The sequence below is a fragment of the Chionomys nivalis genome, chromosome 8 (genome assembly GCF_950005125.1).
Source record: "Chionomys nivalis chromosome 8, mChiNiv1.1, whole genome shotgun sequence".
Lineage (NCBI taxonomy): Eukaryota > Metazoa > Chordata > Mammalia > Rodentia > Cricetidae > Chionomys > Chionomys nivalis.
Genome location: NC_080093.1, coordinates 20,733,904 through 20,760,576, shown reverse-complemented (window position 1 = coordinate 20,760,576; position 26,673 = coordinate 20,733,904). Strand labels below are relative to the sequence as shown.

General features: G+C 37.2%; 1 protein-coding gene across 6 annotated transcripts in view; it reads left to right on the top strand.

The window, feature by feature from the left end:
* LOC130880574 (cytochrome P450 2C25-like) overlaps positions 1-19,782 on the top strand; it is a 32,798-nt gene extending 13,016 nt beyond the window's left edge. For 3 of the 6 annotated variants that reach the window (XM_057779683.1, XM_057779680.1, XM_057779682.1), the window contains 5 exons: positions 1,359-1,535; positions 5,854-5,995; positions 15,147-15,334; positions 18,437-18,578; positions 19,521-19,782. In XM_057779683.1, the coding sequence (XP_057635666.1) occupies positions 1,359-1,535; positions 5,854-5,995; positions 15,147-15,334; positions 18,437-18,578; positions 19,521-19,702 (831 nt within the window). In that variant the 3' untranslated portion in view covers positions 19,703-19,782. The remainder of the gene's footprint in view (positions 1-1,358; positions 1,536-5,853; positions 5,996-15,146; positions 15,335-18,436; positions 18,579-19,520) is intronic. The other 3 variants (XM_057779681.1, XM_057779684.1, XM_057779685.1) reach the window with 3 other exon arrangements.
* Positions 19,783-26,673: the final 6,891 nt, after the last annotated feature.

Sequence of the window (26,673 nt, the reverse complement as noted above, 5' to 3'; positions counted from 1 at the left end):
CATGCGGGAGCTGGGCGGGAACACAGCCCACAACTTCTACAGAGCGAACTAGCCAGAACTATGTCAGAGAGTTCATCATTGTGAGTAGAGGGGGAGAGTTGAATAACTGTCCAACAGTGCAAATACTTAGGCTCAGATCTAGGGTTATGAGTAGATGCACCTCAACATTTACCCCACTTGTGAACTGTTGAAGCATGTGGAGGAGCTGGTCCTGCAGAACCAGGGCTTCAAGGTCTTCATGGTGCAGAGTAGTGACAGGATATCTAAGACTCCCAGTAAGGGCCCAGTATTGATAGTGTAGCAGAAACAGAGACCCTGATGCAGTCAATGACTCTTCACAATGAACGCTTGCCAAACAATGATAAATGGATAAAAGGGTGTACTGCCTGATTCACTTTGTCACACTACAGCTTCCATGATAAAACTTTTCTCTTTTCTTTTTACTCTTAAATTTTATTCTATTTTATTTTTGGGGGGGGAGGAGCTTAAGGACTGTGGGTGAATGCGTGGTGATATGAAGTTGAATGGGATGGAGATGCATGGTGTGAAGGACACAAAAGTAAATAAGAAGCAAGTAAAGAAAGAATACCTGTTATCATAGAGGAACCCCTAAAGGCTATGCCACACTTTTGCTTTCAAAGTCTTTGGAGTTCCACCCACTTCTAATGATTTATTCCACGTCATAGTCTAGTTTATAAGAGTTAAATATGCATTGCTACATTATGATATAAATCAAGTTGCCCAACTCTTTCCACTACAGCCATCAACTAAGAAGTGTAAACGACAATGATTTGCATCATGTCATACTTCAGACTTGTAGAGAATAAATGGTTTAAGCCATCAGTCAGTTTTCACAAATAATCATTATATTAAAGAAGAATTCATGAATATTGAAACTTGATCATGATCTTTCATCAATCGGGCAGGAATTCCCTCTCACCCCAGTTCTTTCTATTACCACAGAGAATTGCTATATGTATGAAATAAAACAACTCTTCCTTTTGTTGATCGCTATTTTTCCTTCATTTCTGAATCTATAAATCCATGTTGGTCTTGCTATATATTATGGATATATGTATTTCCTCATTTAAAAAGTTCTTTGGCAAGGCCTGGAGGAATGGGTCAGTGGTGAAGATTGTGTGCTGATCTTCCAAAGGACCTAAGTCCAATTTTCAACACTCATGTTAGATGGTCCAAAACCACTAGCTTCAGGTGATCTGATATTTTTGGCCTCCAATGTACCCACACATACATGGCACACACATGTATGTAAGCATGCATACCATATACACACCACATACATGACTAAAAGTAAAACAATTCATCTCAACAAAATATTTCTCTCTCTGATTTTGTAGGTCTGCAATAATTTCCCTTCACTAATTGACTATTGTCCAGGAAGTCATCACACAGCATTAAAAAATATTGAGTATATCAGAAATTACCTTTTGGAAAGAATAAAAGAGCATCAGGAATCATTGAATGTTGCAAACCCTCGGGACTTCATTGATTATTACCTGATTAAACAAAAGCAGGTAAAATATTAATATAAATTTATTTTATTGTCTGAGTGTGTTGTGGTTTGTTGAACACTGAAATGTTTGTCAGAGACGGTTTATGTCATTATCATTTGAAAAACACTTTTAGTTTTATTATGTGTTGGGATGCACAATATGGATACTGATAATATAAAGGGAATTTGTTAACTATAACACATTGTCTCTGTTCTTTAAAAATTGTAGCTGAGAACAGCAATATAAAGGGCAGGTAAGATGGGAAAAATTCTAATCAAGTAGAAAATAACCAACTATCATGGCAGTGTGAATAGTGGCACCATAAATGTGCATGTTATGTGGTTAGAATTTCTGCATGTCTAGTGAGTTAAAATAAATTTGGTCATGTTGTTATTTTAAAAGGATAAATAGAGTAGTTAGTTTCAGAAGAACTGAGTGATATACGAGAGGTATGTGGTGGGAAGAGAAGATGTATGGAAGAATGAAGCTTTGAGTACAGTTCAAGTTAATTTTCACAAAAGGGATTAAGGATTGGTATCTATTACGTATTCTGACAGCATGAACTGCATTGACATTGTGTAGTTTATTGAGAAGATAATTTTCCATTGAATTTTCTTGAAACTCAGAAAAATAAAGTTGAGTCTAGATTATTGGGTTTGGTTGTGGGCATTGATTCTACTCCACTGGTCTTATGTGTAGTAATACTTAACAACCTGGCATCTGAGTGACCCGATGTTGTTGGGTTTTTTGCCAGACTATTTTTCTATTTTTTTACCTTTTATCTGACTTTTAGAGATAGGGTTTCTCTGTGTAACAGTCCTGGCTGTCCTGGAACTTTATTTGTAGGCCAGGCTGACCTCAAACTCACTGAGATCAGCCTGTCTCTGCTTCCCAAATGCTGAGATTAAAAGCATGCACCATCGTTGCCTGGCTAGTTTGCAAGACATAGCTCACAGCATTAATCCACTGAGTGTAAAGTGGTATCTCATGACTGTAAACATGTTTCACTTACATTATGTTGGTACCATATGTGGTTACAAAGTACTGCAACTTCTGGCTCCTTTTCGTTGGAAAGTAATCCCTTACCATGATAAAACACACTACACCACTACTGATCACTCCTTTCCCTTCAGACCATCTTTAGCAGTTGGTAGTGTGGTTTCTGTATGTCCAGACTTGCCTACAATGAATGGATCATCTAAACAGACTCAGTATATGTGGCATCCAATTTCTGTTTTCTTGCATTTGCATGAAATCTTGGACATTTGTCTAAGTTCATCTTGTTTCAGTACTTCCTCCTTTTTTGTAGCAAACTTCATTTTCATGCATTAATAGCACAATGCACTTATTCTTCATTGACGGATATTTGTGTTATTTCTGCCTGAGGCTTCTCTAAGCTCTCTCTATATTAACATACGTTGACATCATTTCCTTTGACTATATCTCCAGGACTGAGATTTCTGAGTCTAATGATAATAGCTTTATGGTTTTCTTTTTTGAGAAACTGCTTAAAAATTCACATTAATATGGTATTTCATATCTATGAGATCCCCTATTTTCCAAATAGCTGACAGAAGTTGTAATTTTAAAACTTAACAATAATTAACAACAAATATTAACAATAATTCAGTAAGTATGAAGTAATACTTCAAGACTGATTAGATTTGTATCTCCTTCACAAACATTGAAAATGGACATCTCTTAATGTGCTGTTTTGCCTTTTCGTGTCTTCAGAGAATTTTTAATTCTAATATTTTTGCCCATTGGACTGTTTGCTGTGTGGAGCTATGGAATTATATATGTATCTACATGGAAGCCTGTCCACATAAATAACATGGAAACAAAGTTCCATTCTGTAGGTTGTCATTTGTACATTCTCAGTTATGTCCTGAATGCATTAGCATTTTGTTGTGGATGATGTCTGGTTTATCTGGGTTTTGATATTATGTTCTGTAATTTTGAGTACAAATCATAAGAAATGAGGCTCATCCTTGGTCCATGTTTTTTTTTTCCACTTCTAGCATCCTTCTTTCATGTAGGTATTCTGTTGTTCTGTCATCATCTGATAAAGACTCTTCCTTTAGACTTCCTTTAGTCTTGGAACTCAGTTTTAAAATATTGGCTGTAGGTGTTTAGGTTAACTCTTTGCTATCAATGCTTTATTGGTATTGATATTGATTTGTGTGTCAATACTTCATTGCTTTCAATACTGTAGTTCTGCAATAACATTTTTAAATAATTATTTTTTGTTTGATACATTTGTTTTACTTTTTGCAAAATTTTTATTAATTCTTTGAGAATTTCAGGAGATGTAATTTGAACATATTCCTCAACTTTCATTGCCCTCCTCACCATCCTCTTAACTCTTGTTACCAAACTTTGTGATTTCTTTTTTTCACTTTTTCAGCATTAAGTCCAATGTCTGTTGTTCATCTAGCCTCAGGCCTGTCATGCAATCAAGCAACAAGGAGCCATATTATTGTAGGAAATTGATTCCCCCTTGCCAGGAACTAGTCAGCTAGAATTGGGGTTTCATATTTTCTACCCCTACTTTGTGTTGTCTTTTTATTCGATGGAGTCTACACAGTTTTGGGGCAGGCTGTCACAGTCATTGTAAGTTCTCATGTTCATTTGGTTTTTTTTTGTGTGTGTGTCCAAAAACACTAATTCCTTGATGTTACTGATCACACAAGTTTCTTATATTTCCCCCGCTCTTCCACAAAGATCCTTAAACTTTCTGGGGAGGAGTATATTATGATTTAGGGGTGATCAGGACACAATGCTTCATTCTCTGTACGTTGAACAGTTGGATGTCTCTGTATTGATTTACATCTTCTACAAGGAGAAGTTTGTCTAATCAAAAATGTCAGATTTCTGTTCTATGAATACAGTAGTAAGTCATTAGCTATCATTTTAACACTTTTCCCACTAGTATATTAGAGTAATAGATCCCACCAATTCTTAGACACATAACAGTGACAGATATGGGTCTTATGTAACAAGGTGGGTCTTGGTGTGGGACAATTCTGTATTCTGTCAATTATGCTTTAAATAAACACTGATTGGCCAGTAGCCAGGCAGAAAGTATAGGTTGGACAACCAGACACTAAGTAGAGGTGGGACAATGAGAACAAGAGAATTGTGAGAAGCAGAAAGCCCATTCCTCCCAGTCCTGCCCAGACACTGAAGAAGGAGGATGTGACCTGCCCTGCCAAAAAAGGTTCCAAGCCATGTGGCTAACATAGATAAGATTAATGGGCTAACATTTGTTATAGGAGCTAATATGAAGCCTGAACTAATGGGCCAATCAGTTTATAACATATGTAGACCTCTGTGTGATTTTCTTTGGGGATAAACGGTTGTGGAAACTGGGCAGGACAGAAACCTCAGGCAACAGAACGGCATCCACATGGACAACTGCATCCACATAAAACCTGAGAGAGCTTCGCAATCTGAGCTTATATCCAAAGAATATCAGCGTATGAAAAGACACCTATACATTTGTGTTTGTTTCCTGCTGTGTTTCTCAAAATAGCTGAGATAATCAGTCTAGAACTCTTCAATGGATTGATTTGTAGGAATTGTGGGAAACACATGCAAGGATATGTTACTTTTTAAATATAAAAGAAAATTTAGTTATTAATGCATTAAGACAGAATAGGCTTATTTACCTCAAGGACAAAGAATCTTATACAGACTCATCTTTGTTTAATAGCAAATGCTCAGAGCTAGAGTCAAATGTCTTCCACTGTTCTTTATCATATCAGGAACCCAGTTCTTCAATTTTATGTATGAATCTGTATATCCCAAGATTAGATCTATCTCATATTCTTCATCTTATGGTTTTGAGAGGACAGAATACATAATGAATAAAATGTTTCATTTATGTTTTTAAGGCATTTAAGTACAAAACTGTATACATTTAAGTTCAGATAATTACATCATTGCAAAATTTAGTCTAGTTGGGAATTTAGGGTAAAATTGAAATTCATGAAAATCTGTGCCACAGTCTTTGAAATTATTTGTGAATTTCTTCTCTACTCTACATTCAAGTATCTTTTTTGGCAACAAAATAAAATAAATTTTTGTTGAAGTCTTATTATTAAAAATCTTGTACATAAATAAAACATTATGCCAAATTAACTAGACCCAAACATCTATACAACCTAATAAACTTCCATACAGTTAGAATAACCATTGCGAATGAATGTTATGGAGTTTTACTTTAAAATTTATACTTTCTGTAATAAATATATAAATTTGCATGAAACTGTAGAGTCATTTTAATCAGATGTGCTGATAAAGAATTTATCAGATTATTCCATCAAATTACTCTTAGGCAAGCCACAATCAACAATCAGAATTTACACTTGAAAATCTGGCAACGACTGTACTTGACCTGTTTGCTGCTGGGACAGAGACAACAAGCACAACACTGAGATATGCTTTACTGCTCCTGCTGAAGCACCCTGATGTCACAGGTGAGGACACAGGTGGTGACCCACAGTGTTTCTATAAGATGCTGGAAAGACTCTGCTAGTGCCCTGTGTGTTGTTTTTGTTACTGATGTCTCAGTCCTTCACATTCACTGTAATAAACAACATGACTAAGAAAAAAAAAACTTTAAGAAAAACAATCAAATTCTGGTCAGTGTCTGAGATTTCTGGAGGGTTAACTGAAATAGGCATGACCAGTATATATTGTCCTGTGGATACATGTCCTTTCATTCTCAAGTTATGTTTTTAGGTCAACTAAAACCTTTTAGTTTCCTTCCCTCATTCTGATGAATCTAACTTTGCGATGGAGAAAAGAAAACGACCTCACTTGAAGCCTAAGTAAAAGACCTAGACTTTATTGAGTCTGGTTGGGATAAAGTGCCTTCTGAGAAGATTCCGAAATATTTAGATTCTCTAGAAAGATTTTTGAATGATGTGGTAAATGTAGATTAAGAAATTTTGTCAATTCAGAAGTCCATTTTCTTAAACTATTGTTGAACAATGATCTTTTCAACTGTACTAATAGTGTTTTCTTTGGCATTGTATTTTAAAACAGATTCAGTGATTCAGCACATACAAAACATACTCTGCCTTCTGTGCCCAATCCATGATAAAAGCACAACCATGTATCATATTTTTTGGATAGGAAAAGATAACAACAAGCAGCCAAGGAGACTTAACCAAATTACTGAAACATTATTATGAGGGATAAGAAAAATGTAGAACAGGAAAGATGATGTTGAAACATTAATGTTAGATGAACATGCATTTAAGTAAGACACACAAGCTGTGACTCTGTATCTACAGACCTGTAAAGATTCTGGTTCCAAAGCAATAGCAACTTAAGAAGAGAAAAATGTTGTCTATAGGACATTGGACTTGCTGAGGTTCCCTTCCTGTTCCCCTTTAGCATGTCACAGCTCTCCAGGAAAATAAAATTCTTACAAGAAACTAAGGATAAGAAGCTCTTTACCTGATACATTGATGACTGGCAGGGAATGAGCAATGCATAGGAGTGAAAGCAGAGGCTGGCAGCATTTGAGTCCCAAAATTATAGACCTCAGGGCTCCTTCTCTGCCTTGCCCCATGTATGTGAGCAGTGGGGTCCCTCATCCAGACAAAAGGAATAAATCAATGCCCCTTATTTTACCAATATAATAGAAAATATTTTCCATATATTTACACAATAGGTTGTAAGTACCTATCTAAACACCCATGGTGTTTTCAGGACTGAGTAGAAGCATGGAACCCTTCAGGGAAATATTTGAGTCACACATAAACTTTTCTCATTGAGACTACACCAGAATTCTTCTCAAGATCAGCTGGATTCTTATGTGTTTAGAAAATAAAAGGCAGAAGGGTTAACCATTAGTTTTGTTAAATTTTCCATTTCTTCATGAAATATGAGAGATCATATTTTATCCTATTATCTGAAGTAAAGTAACAGGAAGTCATGGGAAACAGGAGTCTGAATAGCACTTGTCAGAGGGTAAGAGTATCATAGAAGTTGTTGGGTACCACCTCGGGGAATTCAGTATTTACCATGTGGGTGATGTAGGTTTGAACATAAAAAGGGAATGAAAGAGAAACAACTGTAGTGTAATGCTCCTGTTAATTGAGAATATATTCTCAGCATTTCAAATTATCTACTTAAATTTCTAATATAATTATAACTTAAAAATGTAAAATTATGAACAAATAAAGTGTATTTATTTATAAAAAGGCTGCTAATAATGCAAAATAATCATATTTTTATGATAATTAATAATATTTATGTAATTGAAATTAAGCTAACATTGAATATTGGTATCACAAAGCATTGTAATCCAAACTGCTAGTTTTTTCCTTTTAGTGAAAATGATTTTTCTAACATAATATATCATGATTATGGTTTCTTCTCCCTCTACTCCTTCCTGAAATTTCCCACCTTTTCTCACATGCAGATATCCTTATTTTCTGCTTCTCATTCGAAAACAAGCAGCTTTCTAGAGAATAATATATAAAATAATTGAATATAATAGATATAATATGACACAACAAAAATAACACATTAGAATTAGACAAAAGAAAGGGAAAGAACACAAGAGAAGGCATAGGAAACATAAACCCTTTCTTTTGCACATCAAAGAATCCTATAATAAAGTAAACCGGAAGCCATTATGTAATGCAAAGGACCTATTGCATACCTGTGCAGACCCTCTTAATGTTGCCTTGGTCTCCACAAGTTCATATATCCTTTGATTATTTTTATTTTAGAGAGATTTGTATTCTCAATACCCTCCATCCCCCTGGTTCTTGCACTCCTTCTGCTTCCTAATGCACAGCGTTCTCTGAGCCCCGAGGAGAGGAATTTGATGGAGACATTCCATTTAGGAATATGTATTCTGAGATCTTTCACTCTCTGCATAATGCCTGTTTGAGGGTCTCTGTACTTGTTGCTCTCTGTTTCAGGATGAATATTCTCCAAAGATGACTGAGCAAGACACTGATCTGATCTATGAGTATAGCAGAATGCCATCAGGAATGATTTCATTGCTTTGTTTTTATGTTTTGTTGTTTATGCTGTTTTTTAAAAAGAAGTATTTGATTCTATTATAGGTCTCAGGCCTATCTAATCTCCCATTATGGCCACCAAAGCAGTTTCAGGAATGGGTTTGATATCATGGAGTGAGTCTTAAGTCAGATAAGTTCTTGTGCCACTAGTGCCCCAGCTTTTCTTGCAGGCAAGACACCATTGTTGATCAAAGGGTTTGTGGCTGGGTTGGTGGTTTCATTTTTCTTTTGGTAGAGCATATTCATCTACCAAAGATCCTGGAACATATGGGTAAAGGCTCTCTGAGGACATTGACTTGAGTTCTCCATGTTCACAAAGTTGTGTAGGTGTTGGTTCAACAATGAGACCTTGCTGACAGTTTGTGGAGAGCAACCCATTGTCTTGACAATAGCCTGGGTTGTTTGAAGATTCCCTGGGAACTCCTTTGACCAACCACTCAATTAGAAGTAACCTGATGTTGGTATTGGAAGTTTCATTTGGTAAAAAGTGTTGTTCATTCAGCTGGGGTTCTACCTCCCCATTACTTGGCTATTTCATTAGATCACCTTTATATATGTTTCTCATATATATATGAAATTTCTGATGCATTAAGTTCTATATATTTCCAGGTTCTGGCTATTACAAATAATGCTGCTATGAACATAGTTGAACAAATGCTTTTATAGCATGATAGGGCATCTCTTGGGTATATTCCCAAGAGTGGTATTGCTGGATCCTGGTAGGGTGATCCCGAATTTCCTGAGAAACTGCCACATTGATTTCCAAAGTGGTTGCACAAGTTTGCATTCCAACCAGCAATGGATGAGTGTACCCCTTACACCACATCCCCTCCAGAAAAGGCTATCATTGGTGTTTTTGATTTTAGACAATCTGACCGGTGTAAGATGGAATCTCAAAATTGTTTTGATTTGCATTTCCCTGATTGCTCAGGAGTTTGAGCATGACCTTAAGTGTCTTTTGGCCATTTGAACTTCTTCTGTTGAGAATTCTCTGTTCAGTTCAGTGCCCCATTTTTTTTTAATTGAGTTAATCAGCATTTTAAAGTCTAGTTTCTTGAGTTCTTTATATATTTTGGAGATCAGACCTTTGTCTGTTGCAGGGTTGACGAAGATCTTCTCCCAGTCAGTAGGTTGCCTTTTTGTCTTAATGACAGAGTCCTTTGCTTTACAGAAGCTTCTCAGTTTTGGAGAACATTTATTCAATGTTACACTTATTGTCTGTGCTGCTGGGGTTATACTTAGGAAGTGGTCTCCTGTGCCCATGTGTTGTAGACTACTTTCCTGGGCTGTGCTGCCAGCAGAAACTCTGACTCTTTCAGGAGGTCTGGCTATGGAGCATTTAAATGGGGTTTGTGAACAGAAAGCTACAATTTGCTTAATGGCATCACAAGCCTACTGCAACCTGACCCTAGATGTAGGGCAGAGAGAATGGTTCTCAGAGTCAATGAATGGACCCCTGATATGTTGAACTGGGCGGAAACAAAAGCCAAGCAGCTGTTGTAATATGAGCGGCAGGGCTGTGTTCCGCCACCCGCATGGCTTTACCCGAAATAATTACACGGAAACTGTATTCTTTTAATCACTGCCTGGCCCATTAGTTCCAGTCTCTTATTGGCTAGCTCTTACATATTGATCTAACCCATTTCTAATATTCTGTGTAGCACCATGAGCTGGCTTACCAGGAAAGATCTTAACCTGCGTCTGTCTGGAGTGGGAGAATCATGGCGTCTCCTGACTCGGCTTCTTTCTCCCAGCATTCTCTTCTGTTTACTCCACCCACCTAAGGTTTGGCCTATCAAATGGGCTAAGGCAGTTTTCTTTATTAGTTAACCAATGAAAGCAACAGATAAAATACAAGAACCACCTCCATCATTTCCCCTTTTTCTGTTTAAACAAAAAAGGCTTTCATTTTAACATAGTAGGATTACATATAGCAAAACAGTTATCAAGCAAGAATTACAGTTATAATATTTATATCTATTTTATCACAACTAAGGAAAACTATAACTATCTATCCATTCTTCAACTCCATCAAAGACTCCAGAAGGATATAATATTACCTAAGCAAACAAGAGATCCAAAACTCTAGAAATGACAGAGACATCTCACTGCCTGGACAGTCACCCAAAGTTCTTTTGTACTGTTGGGGCATCCATCTTCAACCTTTAGGCCCATAGTATCCAGCAGACATTTTCATCAAGCAGGAAATTCCAAAGACAGTTCAGTCACTTTTTGCTGTGTCCTGCAGAATGTCTCGCAGACTCTTTTAGGAGTCAGGAACCCCGAAAAGCCATCTCACCTTTAGGCAAGTTCAGCAGTCCTCTTTCTGCGGGTTCTCTGTGTCCAGTTTATGCAAGAGTCCAGGCAAGAGCAGTTTCTTGCCCAAATGGCTATCAAACTCCTTAAGGAGCCTCTTCGGTGCCCATCTTCCTCTTGAAGTAGATTGGTGCTGCCAGGAGCAGACGTGTCTCATTATCATGAAAAGCCCTAAGTTATTAAAACATTAAATGCCATATTCTGCAGTCTTTGAAAGATATGAAGAATGCCTATCTAGCTGAAATATAGCTATGCACATCTAGAAAATCTAACTAACATGACTAAAAGCTTGACAATTATCGATGATTATCCATTAACAACCTATATACATTACATTTTTAAATGAACTATACAATCACAATACCTTAATCAAGATTAGAAATATGCGTATACATATAACAAAATTGACTTTCAAATCCACATCAATGTAAATTATTCATATCTATATCATATCCCCCTTTAAATGTAAAAGAACATTTATAAACAATATTTGGGAACATGGGCGCAGTTTTTTTCTCCAAACTGCTTCCTGCTGAATGGGGGCGCTGTTATTCAGGTCTTTCATGGTATAACCTGTGTGCCAGGTTCATCTCAGTGGGCAGTTGAGTGAAGCAATTTTTTGAGGGTGTTCACAGCAACCTTTCAGGAGGGCGTGGCCTATCATACCATATTGGGACAGAAGCAATTAACAGGGTCTCGTCCTCTGTGAAAACAAAAGAAGACCCTCTCCAAAGCATCATATCCTTAGATCCATATTCTGAAATCATAATACCCTTATATCCATTCTGGTTTAGCTTGGCAGCCCATATAATGAAATGTCTCTCTGCAGTTAGCTCCTTTACAGTCAAAAATTTTAAAGAAAACACAATAATACAAAAAATCCAGACTCCCTGTGAATTTTCCGTTTTTACGTGGCTTATTTTTCTTTCTTTTAATCTATAACTATCTGTACTCTCTCTCTTTAAAGACTTTATCCCCCTTTTTAAGGGCATTAACTTTATTCTCTCTCTCTATATATATTTTTTTTCTCTCTCTCAAGCCTACGTACATTCATCCAACACTGTGACCCATAGAGGTCTTTTATGTCTGAATCTGTTTTATTGTGAATCTGTAATTTTTTTTTCCAGGAGCATTTCTTAAAATGTTAAGCAGTTCTTAAAAACTTAAGTTGCACCATATAGGGGTAATACGGTAATACGGTACCACCTGTGTCCGGCTCAGTCTAAACCTTAACTGCGCTGTTATTATGGTAATTATGGTAGTTCCTGCCTGAGACCAGCACAGTTCAGCATGGCAGAGTTGAGCTGCTCCTGCCTCAGAGCCATTTGGTGCCCCTGAGCCACACACAGTTCCAGGCACACAGCAGTCCACACTGCCATCAAGCAAGCCGTAGCACTTTACTCCAAATGATCCATTCAAAGACTCTGTCTCCTGCAGGAGCCAGACAGAGATTGCGATGGCAGCACAGCCCAGAAAGCCGGCATTTTAAAACAGCCAGTTTTTTCCTGCTGCTGAGTCAGGACAATTTCTTTGCGGCATGCAACCCACAAACAGCAAAAAGCTGTCTTAAATTCTCTCTCTCTCTCCTTTTTAAGCCCTCTCAGGTTTTACGTGGAGTTCATTAGCACGTTGGGTGCCACTCTGTTGTAATAAGAGCAGCAGGGCTGTGTTCCGCCACCCGGTTAGCTTTACCCGAAATAATTACACGGAAACTGTATTCTTTTAATCACTGCCTGGCCCATTAGTTCCAGTCTCTTATTGGCTAGCTCTTACATATTGATCTAACCCATTTCTAATATTCTGTGTAGCACCATGAGCTGGCTTACCAGGAAAGATCTTAACCTGCGTCTGTCTGGTGTGGGAGAATCATGGCGTCTCCTGACTCGGCTTCTTTCTCCCAGCATTCTCTTCTGTTTACTCCACCCACCTAAGGTTTGGCCTATCAAATGGGCTAAGGCAGTTTTCTTTATTAGTTAACCAATGAAAGCAACAGATAAAATACAAGAACCACCTCCATCAAGCAGCCTTAGTCCTAATAATGTTGCTTAACATTTTAAGAGGCACTCCTTGACGGAAAAGTATATCAGATACACAGTAGGATAGACTCATACATAAAAGACATTTAAAAGGACATCTAAATAAGACACAGTGTGTTTTAAAAAATGTATGTAGACTTGGGAGAAAAGGAAAAAGAGTACAGAGAGTTATAAAAGGAAGTAAATGGTTTATAAAGAAATAAAACAATGTCTTTAAAGAGACAGAGAACAGACAATCATACATTAAAAAGTAAACATAATAAAATAAATATTAAATTTGTAGAAAAAGCAATAGAGTAAGAAAAATAAGTCATTTAGCTCAGCCAGAGACAGATGCTAGACAGAACCTTGCCGGTAAGCCACAACCATGTAGCAATACACAGATTAATAGAAATGTGTTAAATTAAGATGTAAGAGCTAGCCAATGGGAAACTAGAGCTTATAGGCCAAGCAATGATTTAATTACTACAGTTTCTGTGTGATTGTTTAGAGTCTGGGCAGCTGATAAATAAACAAGCAGCCTCCTACAACATTTGTAGGTCTGGGCTATTTTTTTTCTAGTTCCATCATTTACCTAAGAATTTTATAATTTTATTAATTTATAATGGCTGAGTAACACTCTATTATATAAATGTGAAACATTGAAAAACTATTCCTCTGTTTTTCTGCACAATTTTATTTCAACCACACATGGTTGAGCAAGGGTGTGTGTGATAGGATGACACAACTCTTAGGTGTCTGCTCAAGAGAAGTGTAGCTGTATCTTGAGGTAGATTGATTCCCTTCTTCCTCAGTTACTGTCACACTGATTATATATGTGTGTGTGTGTGTATATATATATATATATATATATATATATATATATATATATATATATATATATTTTGGCTGTATGGGTTTGCTCTCCCTCCAAAAATGCAAAAGTGTTTCTCTTTATCCATGTCTTTGCCGTCATGAGCTGTCACTTTTTCAAAAATTGATTTTCAGCGTTCTGATGTTTGTAAGCTGAAACCTCAAAGTAGTTTTGATATGCATTTCCCTGATGACTAAGGCTTTCAAACAGTTTTCTAAGCTCCTCTCAGCAATTTGAATTTTATCTTTGAGACTTCTTTGCTTAGATATGTACCCCATTTATTAACCAGGTTATTTGTTTTCTTGATATCTCATTTTTTGAATTCTTTATATATTTTGAATCTTAGCCCTCTATTGAATGTGTGGTTGCTAAAAATATTTTCCCACTCTATAGCCTGCCATTTAGTTCTAATGATGGTATTTTTTTTCCATGATGAAACTTTTTAGTTTTATGAGGTTCCAATATGCTATTGTTAATGAAGTGAGGGGAAACAAGAAGAGTGTATGTGTGGTATGTTTAGCTTGTATTTGTTTATGTAGATGATGAGATGTAGCTGAAATTTCATTTCCAATATCTGATTGTCATAATAGTTGTGTTATGTGGGCATATAAGAAATAGTATGATGTTGGATTTCCCCTCTGTATGCTGAGAATATGTTTTATTACCAAATAGGTTACTTGGCCTATGACACGACAAAATATAGCAGGAAGGAAATCCAAGTAGAGATAGAGAAAGAAAGAAGGCAGTGTCAGGCAAATGCCATAAACTCCTGAAGGAGAAAGACGCTTGAACCTTACTGGCAGGCCACAACCTGATGGTGATATGCAGATTAATAGAAGTGGGTTAATTAAGATGTAAAACCTAGCTAGGAAAAACCTAAGCGGTTGGCCAGTGTTGTAATTAATACAGTTTCTGTGTGAATATCTGAGTGTGGGAACAAACATGAAGAATCTTTCAAATTGGACACATCCAACACACACATATTCATAAATATATATACAATAGAATGTGATTGTAAGAGAATATTGTATTTAGGTACAGATTTAGCATCTGACTTCTAATGTCCTTTATCATAGATTAAAGTATTTTGAAGAATTATATTGTTTTATTTGATCTTTTTAATTACTTATGCTTTGTTTGCTATTACAGCTACTAAATAATAAAAATATCCTGATCTATCATAATATCTGCAGAGGATAATGATATAAATCCACAACACAGCATTTCTGTATAAATATATGTATAAATACTTTATCCATGAATGAAAAGTGTACATTTACACTTATTTTGGAACACCTGCATTGTGCTGTGTATGGCCTAACATTGTGCTAAAAATGTTACTTTTCTCCTATTTCCCTTTGCCACTGTGATCAAATAGCTAAAGTCCAGGAAGAGATTCACCGTGTGGTTGGCAGAAACCGCAGCCCCTGCATGCAGGACAGGAGCCACATGCCCTATACAGATGCCATGATTCATGAGGTCCAGAGATTCATCAGCCTCATCCCCATCAACCTGCCCCATGCAGTGACCTGTGACATTAAATTCAGGAACTACATCATCCCCAAGGTGAGCTTGTCTCTTCCCTGCTTCGCCTCTGTGCTCTTGATGCTCGCGGGTTCACAGTGTTGTTACAGTCCTCTGAGTTATCTGGTGCTGCTGATGGCCTATACTGCTTCAGGATGAGAGGGGCCGCTCTACTGCAGGTACAGATAGAACTGGTAATGGCACTCCCACATTTGCTCTCTCTTCCAAATACTGTTTGGCAAGGTTTAGGCATCTCTGTTTGAAGGTCCACATTTTGTCAATTTTCCAAAAGACTTTTCTGACTTTTATCATTATGAGAAAAAAAAAATCTCCAAATTGGAAAGAATTGATATGCTGGATTCTTCAACTCATCAATAAAGTTATGTCATTCAATCATTTATTTGTGATATTTATTTCTCTGCCCTGTTTCTTTTCATTGATGGAGTCTGTAAACATTTCAGAGGTCTCCTAAATGGTGAGTATCTTTCTGTCATTATCTCTCTAGTGCCGATTCTGCTTTTCTTTCCATTAGCTCAATAGAATTAATTTATGTAATCATTCTGTTGTTTGTAATCTTATCTGAACATAGGAGTTTTATTATTTCTAATAATGTGTCTGTAAATGTTTGTGAAATTGAAGGTGTTATGTGGGCTAATACTTTTCTATATACTTTTCATATTCCAGTGTTCTTAGTTTATCTTCAGTACGATGAATTGCAGGATGGTGATGAACAAAACTGTTTGCAAGGAATATTTCTTGTCTCATTTCTGATTAGAATGAAGGATAGTGACTTTAATATCTCTTTATCATTTTTGAAGTCATAGGATACACTGATAGTTGTACAGATCAGATGAAAAATTTTGATCTGATTTATTTAATGGTTTATGAGATACTTTACTGTGGAGCCAATTATGTTTGAGTATGACCCAGGAACATAGATTTTCACTTTGAGATGAATTTTATTCACAAAAGTATGTATATTATTTTTAAAATTTTTCTTTATGCCCATTTTATGGTTTTATGTATTGAATAATTTTGATCACCGAGTGTATATGGTATTAACACATATGTATAATGGATTTCTCCACTACACATTGCTTATGACTTCTAGTTTAAGAAAATTCCTTTCATAGTTTTTCTTCCTCAAATTTGTTCTACTCTATTTTTATATTAAAACCAAGTTTTTGCCTTAAAAAGGAGTTTAAATTGATTCCTCATGTTATTATGTTTGTACTTATTTCGGTGTCAAATTAGTGCTATTTTGAAGATTTATTGGAATAATTGTATTCATAAAGCATGACATTGTTCTCTACTGGGACTCTCCTTTTTGGGGTTAGGGTGGAATGGGGCAAAATGATACTGCTAAGGTTCCAGTTACTAATATCATGTGCTGATAATAGAACTTACTTCTCCAATTGGCAGTAGGTTTTCTGTATGATAACAGACTTAGTATATAGGTTAGTTTATCTGTTTGGCTAAGGGACATTCTCAAGGTAAGACTGTTGAGGTCTGTGGTTAACATACAGAACTTGGTTAAGTTTACATACTTAGAGATAACTAAATGATAAGTATAACAAAGGTCAAAATAGGAAGGACACATTTACTCATATCTTCCTTGGCTTTAAAGCCTAGTTTGAGGTGAGTGTTGTATCAGCTAAACTTATTCTCCATCATCACTCTCTTTCAGGTTCATGACATGACAGGTTTCTTTGGGGTGTAGTCAAGTAGAATATTCTATTGTTTTACTTTATAAAACAACCAAGTTGATTGTACATTCTGAGAAATAGGATAAATAATTTCTTAGATAAGAATAGAGCCACTGGCCGGGCGATGGTGGCGCACGCCTTTAATCCCAGCACTCGGGAGGCAGAGGCAGGCGGATCTCTGTGAGTTCGAGACCAGCCTGGTCTACAGAGCTAGTTCCAGGACAGGCTCCAAAACCACAGAGAAACCCTGTCTCGAAAAAAAAAAAAAACAAAACAAAAAAAAAAAGAATAGAGCCACTGATCTCATCAAAACAAATAGGATAAGAAGGAACCAATGATCTTTGCCATAATTGTTCTGGCAGATCTCAGCCTTTCTAGGCCAAGAAGATTGTGCTGCCCCTTCAGAAACTCTCACTGCAGTAGAGCAGCAGTCATGATTAACATGTAAACAAATGATTATGAATATACTATGTTCAATGCTTGTAGATACTAGAACTTAATTTTCACATAATTTACACATATCATTAATGGTCTTTTAGGCTTTAAAATTTTAGACATATTTAGATAAACTGCCTTCTAATATGTATTGGCAGCCTTGAAAAAGATTTGTTGACCACATTCCTAGAAACTTTGAAATGATATGAGGTTAGTTTTTCTACTAGTTAAAGAGAACTTGCCCGCACCAGCTCCCTGCAATTCCTGTGTCTTGAGAAGTTTTATTGATTTAGCTGTCACCAGATCATCTAACCTTCATCATACTTTGTTTTATTTTATCATCTCCCTCTTCTCCCCATCCCATTCCTTTTTTTTCTTCCAAATAGTCCTCATCTTGCATTTCTGACACACACACACACATATATATATATTTATGCATATATATGCATTTCTATATTTATGTTTGTACATTCACATAGACAGATTATATACAAGTCTGAACACATCTACTTCTGCACATAGCACTGCATTTTCTTTCTTATAATATATAAACACAAAGATAGAGTCTATAAGTTAGAGAAAAGGAGTAGTCTTTGTCTTTCTAAATCTTCCTTTTTGTACTTAATGAATGGTCTCCTATTCTGTTCAAAACATTCAATGAATTTTTCTACTTATAACCTGATTCACATGAAGGGTATGTAGACATATGTGATGAAGTAGAGCAGTCGGTGTTCAGAGAATCAAGAGTTCAATCTAAAGGAAAGGGAGAAGAGACTCAGAAGTTTTAGTCCAAGTACTCCTGTGAATGTCATTGAAGTCACATCAGCTACAACACTGTGACTGACTTCCTCCCTGCTGCTTACTGTTCTGCCTGTTGAAATGTCCCTACTGTTCTTTGTACTTCATCCCAACTATGGAGCAGAAGGTGAACTAGGTCATTTTCCTGATTTGTCTTAGCTCCTTGATTTCTTTTAACTTTATTTGTTTCTGTGTGTTGTTACAGGGAACAACGGTAATAACATCACTGACATCAGTGCTGAATGACAGCAAGGAATTCCCCAACCCAGAGATATTTGACCCTGGCCACTTTCTAGATAACAATGGAAATTTTAAGAAAAGTGACTACTTCGTGCCATTTTCAACAGGTAATAGAAATTCATTTCCATGCATGCAGGGACATGAGGATCTGTAGAGACTTATATAGTGGCTCCCTAATGGCCAACGATCAGGAGTATGACTTTCAGTGTTTATGCGTGTCATGATAAAGAGATTTCTTCTTTGTCAGGTTATGAAAGTGAGGCTTTAATTGTTAATCCACTGTTCAAAACTCAGAAAGCTGGAGTACAGTGTGTTTGTATTCTTCCTTTAGCTACATCACAGAAATACCAAAGAAAGCAAAGGCCATTTACACTCTCCTCACTGTGAAAATGGAGACGTCATAATTTACATTCAGGTCTTCTTTGCTGTGTTACTCACCTGGATGCTCAACTATGTAATTACAAGTCTCCAATAATACCAAAAATTACTGAAGCATCCCAAGTGCACTTGGTAAACACACAAATGAATAATGCTTAAATTTCAGTTAAAGCAGGCCAATGAGAAAGACTCCCAGATCTCTGGGTTATTGGGGATATCAGTACATTTATCTCTCCAACTTGATATATTAGTGCAAAAAATGGAACACCATTCTAATAAATGATTCCCTAGTTGCCTCAAAATTCATGGGTTGAGAAGAATCATAAGAAGAAATCACTTATCATTAATATAATTTCATGAATAGATCAGAGAGTTATTTGTGATAATTAACACAAAATTCCTCCTCAGTCCCCTAGGCAGCCTGATTACAGATGTGAATAACTACAGCTAGTTAAAAAGTATTTTTGAACAATGTATTTCTTAATAGTATAGGTTAACTGAGAAACAATTATGTTTCACATTTTTCTATTTGCCGAATTAATTGTTCTTTCATGCAGCCAAACATCTATCCATCCACCTAAAACTTATCGTTAATTCATAGTCTCAGTTACAAATGCAGTGATTCTCAAATTTGCAAATGAGAAAGTAATCTTTGATTTTATCCCCCCTAGGAAAACGAATTTGTGCAGGAGAGGGCCTGGCACGAATGGAGCTGTTTCTATTTCTCACCACCATTTTACAGAACTTTAAGCTGAAATCGCTGGTTAATACTAAGGATATTGATACAACCCCATTGGTCAATGGATTTGCCTCTGTACCACCCAAATTCCAGCTCTGCTTTATTCCTGTCTAAAGAGGAGCAGATTGCCTTGCCCAAGTAGTATTGTTTTCTGTAATTCTCCTCTAGACCTTCATTCACCTCCTTCCCCATCAGGGACAAGATGTCCTTCCCTCCTCTCATGTATTCCCATTCTGTCATGATCCAGGAAACCCCTGTTAACTATTTTGCAACTTGTGGAATCACAGTAGAAATATATTGCTATATTCTATTCTCTGCAACTGTGTTATTATTCATTTTGCTAATGTGTATCTGGTCTTTAACTAAAATAGAACTTCACTACAAATAATGTAATACGAGAATCCATGGTCATTTTCTTCTGTATGTTTTCAGTAATAAATAAGTTTGATTTGTGCACCTGTTCTTAGACTTGCTTACAGTTTAGGTAAGAAGTGAAATAAAATAGAGTTCCCAACACATGATGTTGGTCCACATATCATGAAGCATCGTGCATATAGGAGTGAATGCTAGAGAGATATTTCATTCACTGAAGTGCTTGCCAATGAAACCTGAAGACATATTAATGTGTTCTTGTTGTACCAACGCTGTGTAAACAGAACAAGAGATCCTGGGAGCCTGCTATACATCCAATCCAGCCTCATTAGTGAGCCTTGTTCCCAAGTGTTATACCCTGTCTCTGAAAACAAACTTGTCAGTTCCGAGAAACAACGCACAAGGTTCACTTCTGACATCCACATATGTGTATGTACAGGTATAGATATTCTCTTACATATAGGCACTTGATTATGCACACATCCACATAACCACATACATATAAAACCTACAGAGTATGAAGAAGAAGATGGTACCAAGACTCTTTAGCTGAGCATCACTTAGACTCACTAGAAGTATTTGTATTTGAAACAAATAACCAGTGTCCATGAGTAGCTCCAGTTAGAGGATAAGTCACAGGGAGGGGTGCAACTGCAGGGTCACGTCATGCCTTGCTTTGCTGATAGTGTCAATAAAAGTTAAAATTTTAAATATGCTTTTTCCTTGATGTTCTTAGGTTAGAACTGAGCATGCATTTTGTTTTCCTATTGCTAACCATAAGCTCCATGTACATCCCTTCTCTTCCCAAAAGAATAATGGTCCCTGGAGGTGTCACATTTCTATCACTTTTAGATGCATTACTTCCTTCCTACTACATTACAAGTATTCAATTGAGATGATTATCCCTTCTCTAACTTAATCTTAGAGGGTCACTTTGTCTAAGTTCCTACCTTGGGTTTTACTGCAGATTTATTTCTGTATATACATTAGTGCACAAGCACATATTCTCAATGCTATTTGATCCATAATACAAATTGTTGTGGTACAAAATGTGACTTTTTGTTAAAGTGGGTCAAAGTATTAATATTTTACACAGCTATGTATTTTCCTAATAAAGATATTCTGCACACTTTACTCCGCTATCCTCATGCCTTTAAACTTGCATTCAGACATGCCACCTGTTTTCCTGAGTATTTGTTGCAGTCAGCTTACGTAGGAAATTATCAGTTATAAGACTGTGTACCAATCGCTTTGATAAATTAACTCTCATCCATCTATTATCTATATGTCTTTCTCTGTATCATCCCCTCTCCCATATATCTATGTATTTTGTCTCTCCTTTCTTTTTTTGTTTATTTTTTGTTTTATTATTATTATTTTATTACTATAAAAATACCAATTCAAATTCCCACTCCCTCCCCTTCTCCCACTCTCTCCACATACCTTCCCAACCCTCCCCTCTCCTGTTCTAAGAGAGGACAAGGCACCCTGCCCTGTGGCAAGTCCAAGGCCCTCCCTACTACATGTAGGTTGAGCAAGGTATACATCCAAATAGAATAGGATCCCAAAAAGTCAGTAGATGCAGTAGAGACAAATCCCAGTGCTACGTTCAGTGGCCCCTCCGTCTGCCCCAACTATCATCCACATTCAGAGGGACTACTTTGATCCCATTCTCATTCACGGCCCGTCCAGTTGGAGTTGGTGTGCTCCCATTAGCCCAGGCAAACTGTCTCAGTGGGTGAACCCCTCACGGTCTTGACCTTCTTGCTCATATTCTCACTTCTTCCACTCTTCAACTGGACCTTGGGAGCTCAGTTCTGTGTTCTAGTGTGTTTCTCTGCCTCTGTTTCCATCTGTTGTTGGACAAAGGTTCTATAGTGATATTTAAGATAATAATCTGTCTAACTACAGGGCAAGGCCAGTTCAGACACCCCCTCCTCTATTGCTTAGGGTCTTAGCTGAGATCATCCTTGTGGATTCCTGGGCATTTTTCTGGAGCAAGGTTTCTTACTAACCCCATAATGCTCCCCCAATCAAGATATCTCTTTCCTTGCTCTCATATCTGTCCTTTCTCCATCTCAACAATTTCATTCCCTCAAGTTCTCCTCAACCCTCCACTTCTCCGCTTCCATCTACTCCTGCCCCCTTGCTACTAATTTTATCAGGCGATCATGTCTGTTTCCAATTCCCAGGTGGGTCTATATATGTTATTCTTTGTGTTCACCTTATTACTTAGTTTCTATAGGATCATGAACTTCTATAGGATCAATATCCTTTGTTTATGGCTAGTATCCACTTATGAGTGAGTACATACCATATTCATTTTTGTGGGTCTGGGTTACCTGACTTAGGATAGTGTTTTCTAATTCCATCCATTTACATGCAAAATTCAATATGTCATTTTTTTAAACAGCTGAGTAGAACTGTAATGTGTAAATGTGCCATGCTTTCTTCATCCACTCTTCAGTTGAGGGGTATCTAGGTTGTTTCCAGATTCTGGCTATTACAAATAATGCTTCTATGATCATAGTTGAACAAATGCTTTTGCAGTATTATTGAGCATCTTTTGGATATATTCCCAAGAGTGGTATTGCTGGATCCTAAAGTAGGTTGATTTACAATTTCCTGAGAAACCGCCACACTGATTTCCAAATTGATTGCACAAGTTTGCATTCCCATGAGCAATGGCTGAGTGTTCCCCTTACTCTGTATTCTCTCTAGCATAAGCTATCATTGGTGTTTTTGATCTTAGACATTCTGACAAGTGTAAGATAGTAGTTCAGAGTTGTTTTCATCTTCATTTCCCTGATAGCTAAGGAATTTGAACATGTCCTTAAGTATTTTTTGGCCATTTTAAATTCTTCTGTTGAGAATTCTCTGTTTTGTTCAGCACACCATTTTTAATTGGCTTATTTAGAAGTTTAATGTCTAATTTCTTGAATTCTTTATATATTTTGGAGATCATTTTTTTTTGTCTGATGAAGGGTTGGTAAAGATCTTTTCCCATTCAGTAGGCTACCTTTTTGTCTTATTGATTGTGTCCTTTGCTTTACAGAAGCTTCTCAGTCAGAAGGTCCTATTTATTTGTTGTTACTCTTATTGTCGGTGCTACTGGGTCATTTAGGAAGTGGTCTCCTATGCCCATGCATTGCAGGCTACTTCTCATTTTTTCTTCTATCAGGTTCAGTGTGATCAGATTTATATTGAGGTCTTTAATCCATTTGGACTTGAATTTTGTGCATGGCAATAGATATGGATCTATTTTCATTATTCTACAGGTTGACATCCAGTTATGCCAACATCATTTGTTGAAGATGCTTTCTTTTTCCATTTCATAATTTATCTTCTTTGTCAAAAATCAGGTGTTCATAGGTCTGTGAATTAATTTCTGGGTCTTCAATTCAATTCCACTAGTCAATGTCTCTGTTTTTATGCCAACACCATACTATTTTCATTACTGTATCTCAGTAATTGAGCTTAATGTCAGGGATGGTGATGCCTCCAGAAGTTCCTTTATTGTACAAGATTGTTTTGCTATCCTGGAATTTTTGTTTTTACATATGAAATTGATTATTGTTCTTTCAGTCACCCTCTTATACACAAAGGATATGGAAGCAGAGAGGGAAATAAGAGAATCATCACCTTTCACGATAGCCACAAACAGCATAAAATATCTTGGGGTAACTCTAACCAAGGAAGTGAAAGATCTATTTGACAAGAACTTTAAGGCATTGAAGAAAGAAATTGAAGAGGATACTAGAAGATGGAGGAATCTCCCCTGCTCTTGGATTGGGAGGATCAACATAGTAAAAATGGCAATTCTATCAAAAGCAATGTATAGATTCAATGCAATCCCCATCAAGGTCCCATCAAAATTCTTCACAGATCTTGAGAGGACAATAATCAACTTTATATGGAAAAACAAAAAACCCAGGATAGCCAAAACAATCTTATACAATAAAGGAACTTCTGGAGGCATTACCATCCCTGACTTCAAACTCTATTACAGAGCTACAGTAATGAAAACAGCGTGGTACTAGCATAAAAACAGAGAAGTTGACCAATGGAATCGTATAGAAGACCCGGATTTTAACCCACAAACCTATGAACACCTCATTTTCAATAAAGGAGCTAAAAGTATACAATGGAAGAAAGAAAGCATCTTCAACAAATGGTGCTGGCACAACTGGATGTCAACCTGTAGAAGAATGAAAATAGACCCATATCTATCACCATGCACAAAACTCAAGTCCAAATGGATCAAAGACCTCAATATCAATCTGAACACACTGAACCTGATAGAAGAGAAAATGGGAAGTACCCTACAACACATGGGCACAGGAGATCGCTTCCTATGTATAACCCCAACAGACAGACATTAAGGGTAACATTGAATAAATGGGACCTCCTGAAACTGAGAAGCTTCTGTAAAGCAAAGGACACTGTCACTAAGACAAAAAGGCAGCCTACTGACTGGGAGAAGATCTTCACCAACCCTACAACAGACAAAGGTCTGATCTCCAAAATATATAAAGAACTCAAGAAACTAGACATTAAAATGCTAAATAACCCAATTAAAAAATGGGGCACTGATTTGAACAGAGAATTCTCAATAGAAGAAGTTCAAATGGCCAAAAGATACTTAAGGTCATGCTCAACCTCCTGAGCGATCAGAGAAATGCAAATCAAAACAACTTTGTAATTCTCTTTCTTGTCTGAGTCTTTGTGCAGTTTTGCTATCAGGGTAACGGTAATCTCATAAAAAGTGTTAGACAATGACCCTTCTGTTTCTACTATGTGGAGCACTTTGAGGAGTATAGGTATTCGCTCTTCTTGAAAATTCTGGTAGAATTCTGCACTAAAACTATTTGGCCCTGGGATTTTTTTGGTTGGGAAATTTTTGATGACAGCTTCTATCTCTAGGATTATAAATTATAGGCTCAATGTCCGTTAATTATGGCTAGAATCCACTTATGAGTGAATACATACCACATTCATCTTTTTGGGTCTGGGTTACCTCACTCAGGATAGTGTTTTCTATTTCCATCCATTTGCATGCAAAATTCAAGATGCCATTGTTTTTTACCACTGAGTAGTACTCTAATGCAATCTAGGTTGTTTCCACATTCTGGCTATTACAAATAATGCTGCTATGAACATAGTTGAACAAATGCTTTTGTAGTATGATAGGGCATCTCTTGGGTATATTCCCAAGAGTGGTATTGCTGGATCCTGGGGGTAGGTTGATCCCGAATTTCCCGAGAAACCACCACACTGATTTCCAAAGTGGTTGTACAAGTTTGCATTCCCACCAGCAATAGATGAGTGTGCCCCTTACTCCGCATCCTCTCCAGAAAAGGCTATCATTGGTGTTTTTGGTTTTAGCCATTCTGACAGGTGTAAGATGGATTCTCAAAGTTGTTTTAATTTCATTTCCTTGATCGCTAAGGAGGTTGAGCATGACCTTAAGTGTCTTTTGTTTATATGGAAGCAGGAAAGTATATATCTTAATTAAGGGAGCCATTTTAGGGTTGGCAAGAGACTTGACTCTAGAGGGGTTCCCAGGTATCCAAGGAGATGTCCCCAGCTTGTTTTTTGGGCAGCTTAGGAGAGGGCATCTGAAATGGCCCTATCCTATAACCACACTGATAAATATCTTGCATATCACCATAGAACCTTCATCTGGCGATGGATGGAGATAGAGACAGAGACCCACATTGGAGCACTGGATTGAGCTCCCAAGGTCCAAAAGAGGAGCAGAAGGAAGGAGAACATGAGCAAGGAAGTCAGGACTGTGAGGGGTGCACCCACCTACTGAGATGGCGGGGCTGATCTAATGGGAGCTCACCAAGGCCAGCTGGACTGGGACTGATGGAGCATGTGATCAAACCGGACTCTCTGAATGTGGCTGACAATGAGGGCTGACTGAGAAGCCAAGGATAATGGCACTGGGTTTTGATTCTACTGCATGTACTGGCTTTATGGGAACCTAGTCTGTTTGGATGCTCACCTTCCTAGACCTGGATGGAGGGGCGAGGTCCTTGGACTTCCCACAGGCCAGGGAACCCTGACTGCTCTTTGGACTGGAAAGGGAGGGCGAGGAGGAAGGGGGGACGGGAGGGAAATGGTAAGAGGTGGAAATTTTTAATAAAAAAAGAATTATGACATATAAAAAAACCAAATAAAAAAGAAAAGTCTTCTGGGAGAGGGGAAAAAGTAAAACTTTATGTAAGGTCTGGAAAGTTTAAACAACTGAGCTTAAATTTCTTCATCTGTGAAATAAAATGATTCAAATAAAAAAAAGTTTTTTTCTTAAACTTAACCTTGTCCTCTGCTCTGCCAACACCTCATCAGACCCAAGAGACATCAGACAGTTCCACAAAGCCTGGATAACAGTGATGCAACCAGTTACTCCAGGACATATCCAGAATCCCAGCTTTCTCAGATCCCCCAAGATTTCAATGCCCACCAATCAGCAGGAAGCATTCTTGAGAACCTGACATTCTCACCCTCTTAACTTGTCACATCTAACTCTTTCCTTTTTTATGATAAGAGAAAGATGGAATGTTACCATTTTGCTGGCCTTCCCTGGTAGAAGCCTGTCCCATTAAGAGGCATGGTCTGCCCACTACCTATCTCTCCCTTTCTGCCAAGGCAAGCTTATCTCCACTATTTTCTCTTTTTTTTCTCTCTCTCCACTGTTTTTCTGAAGA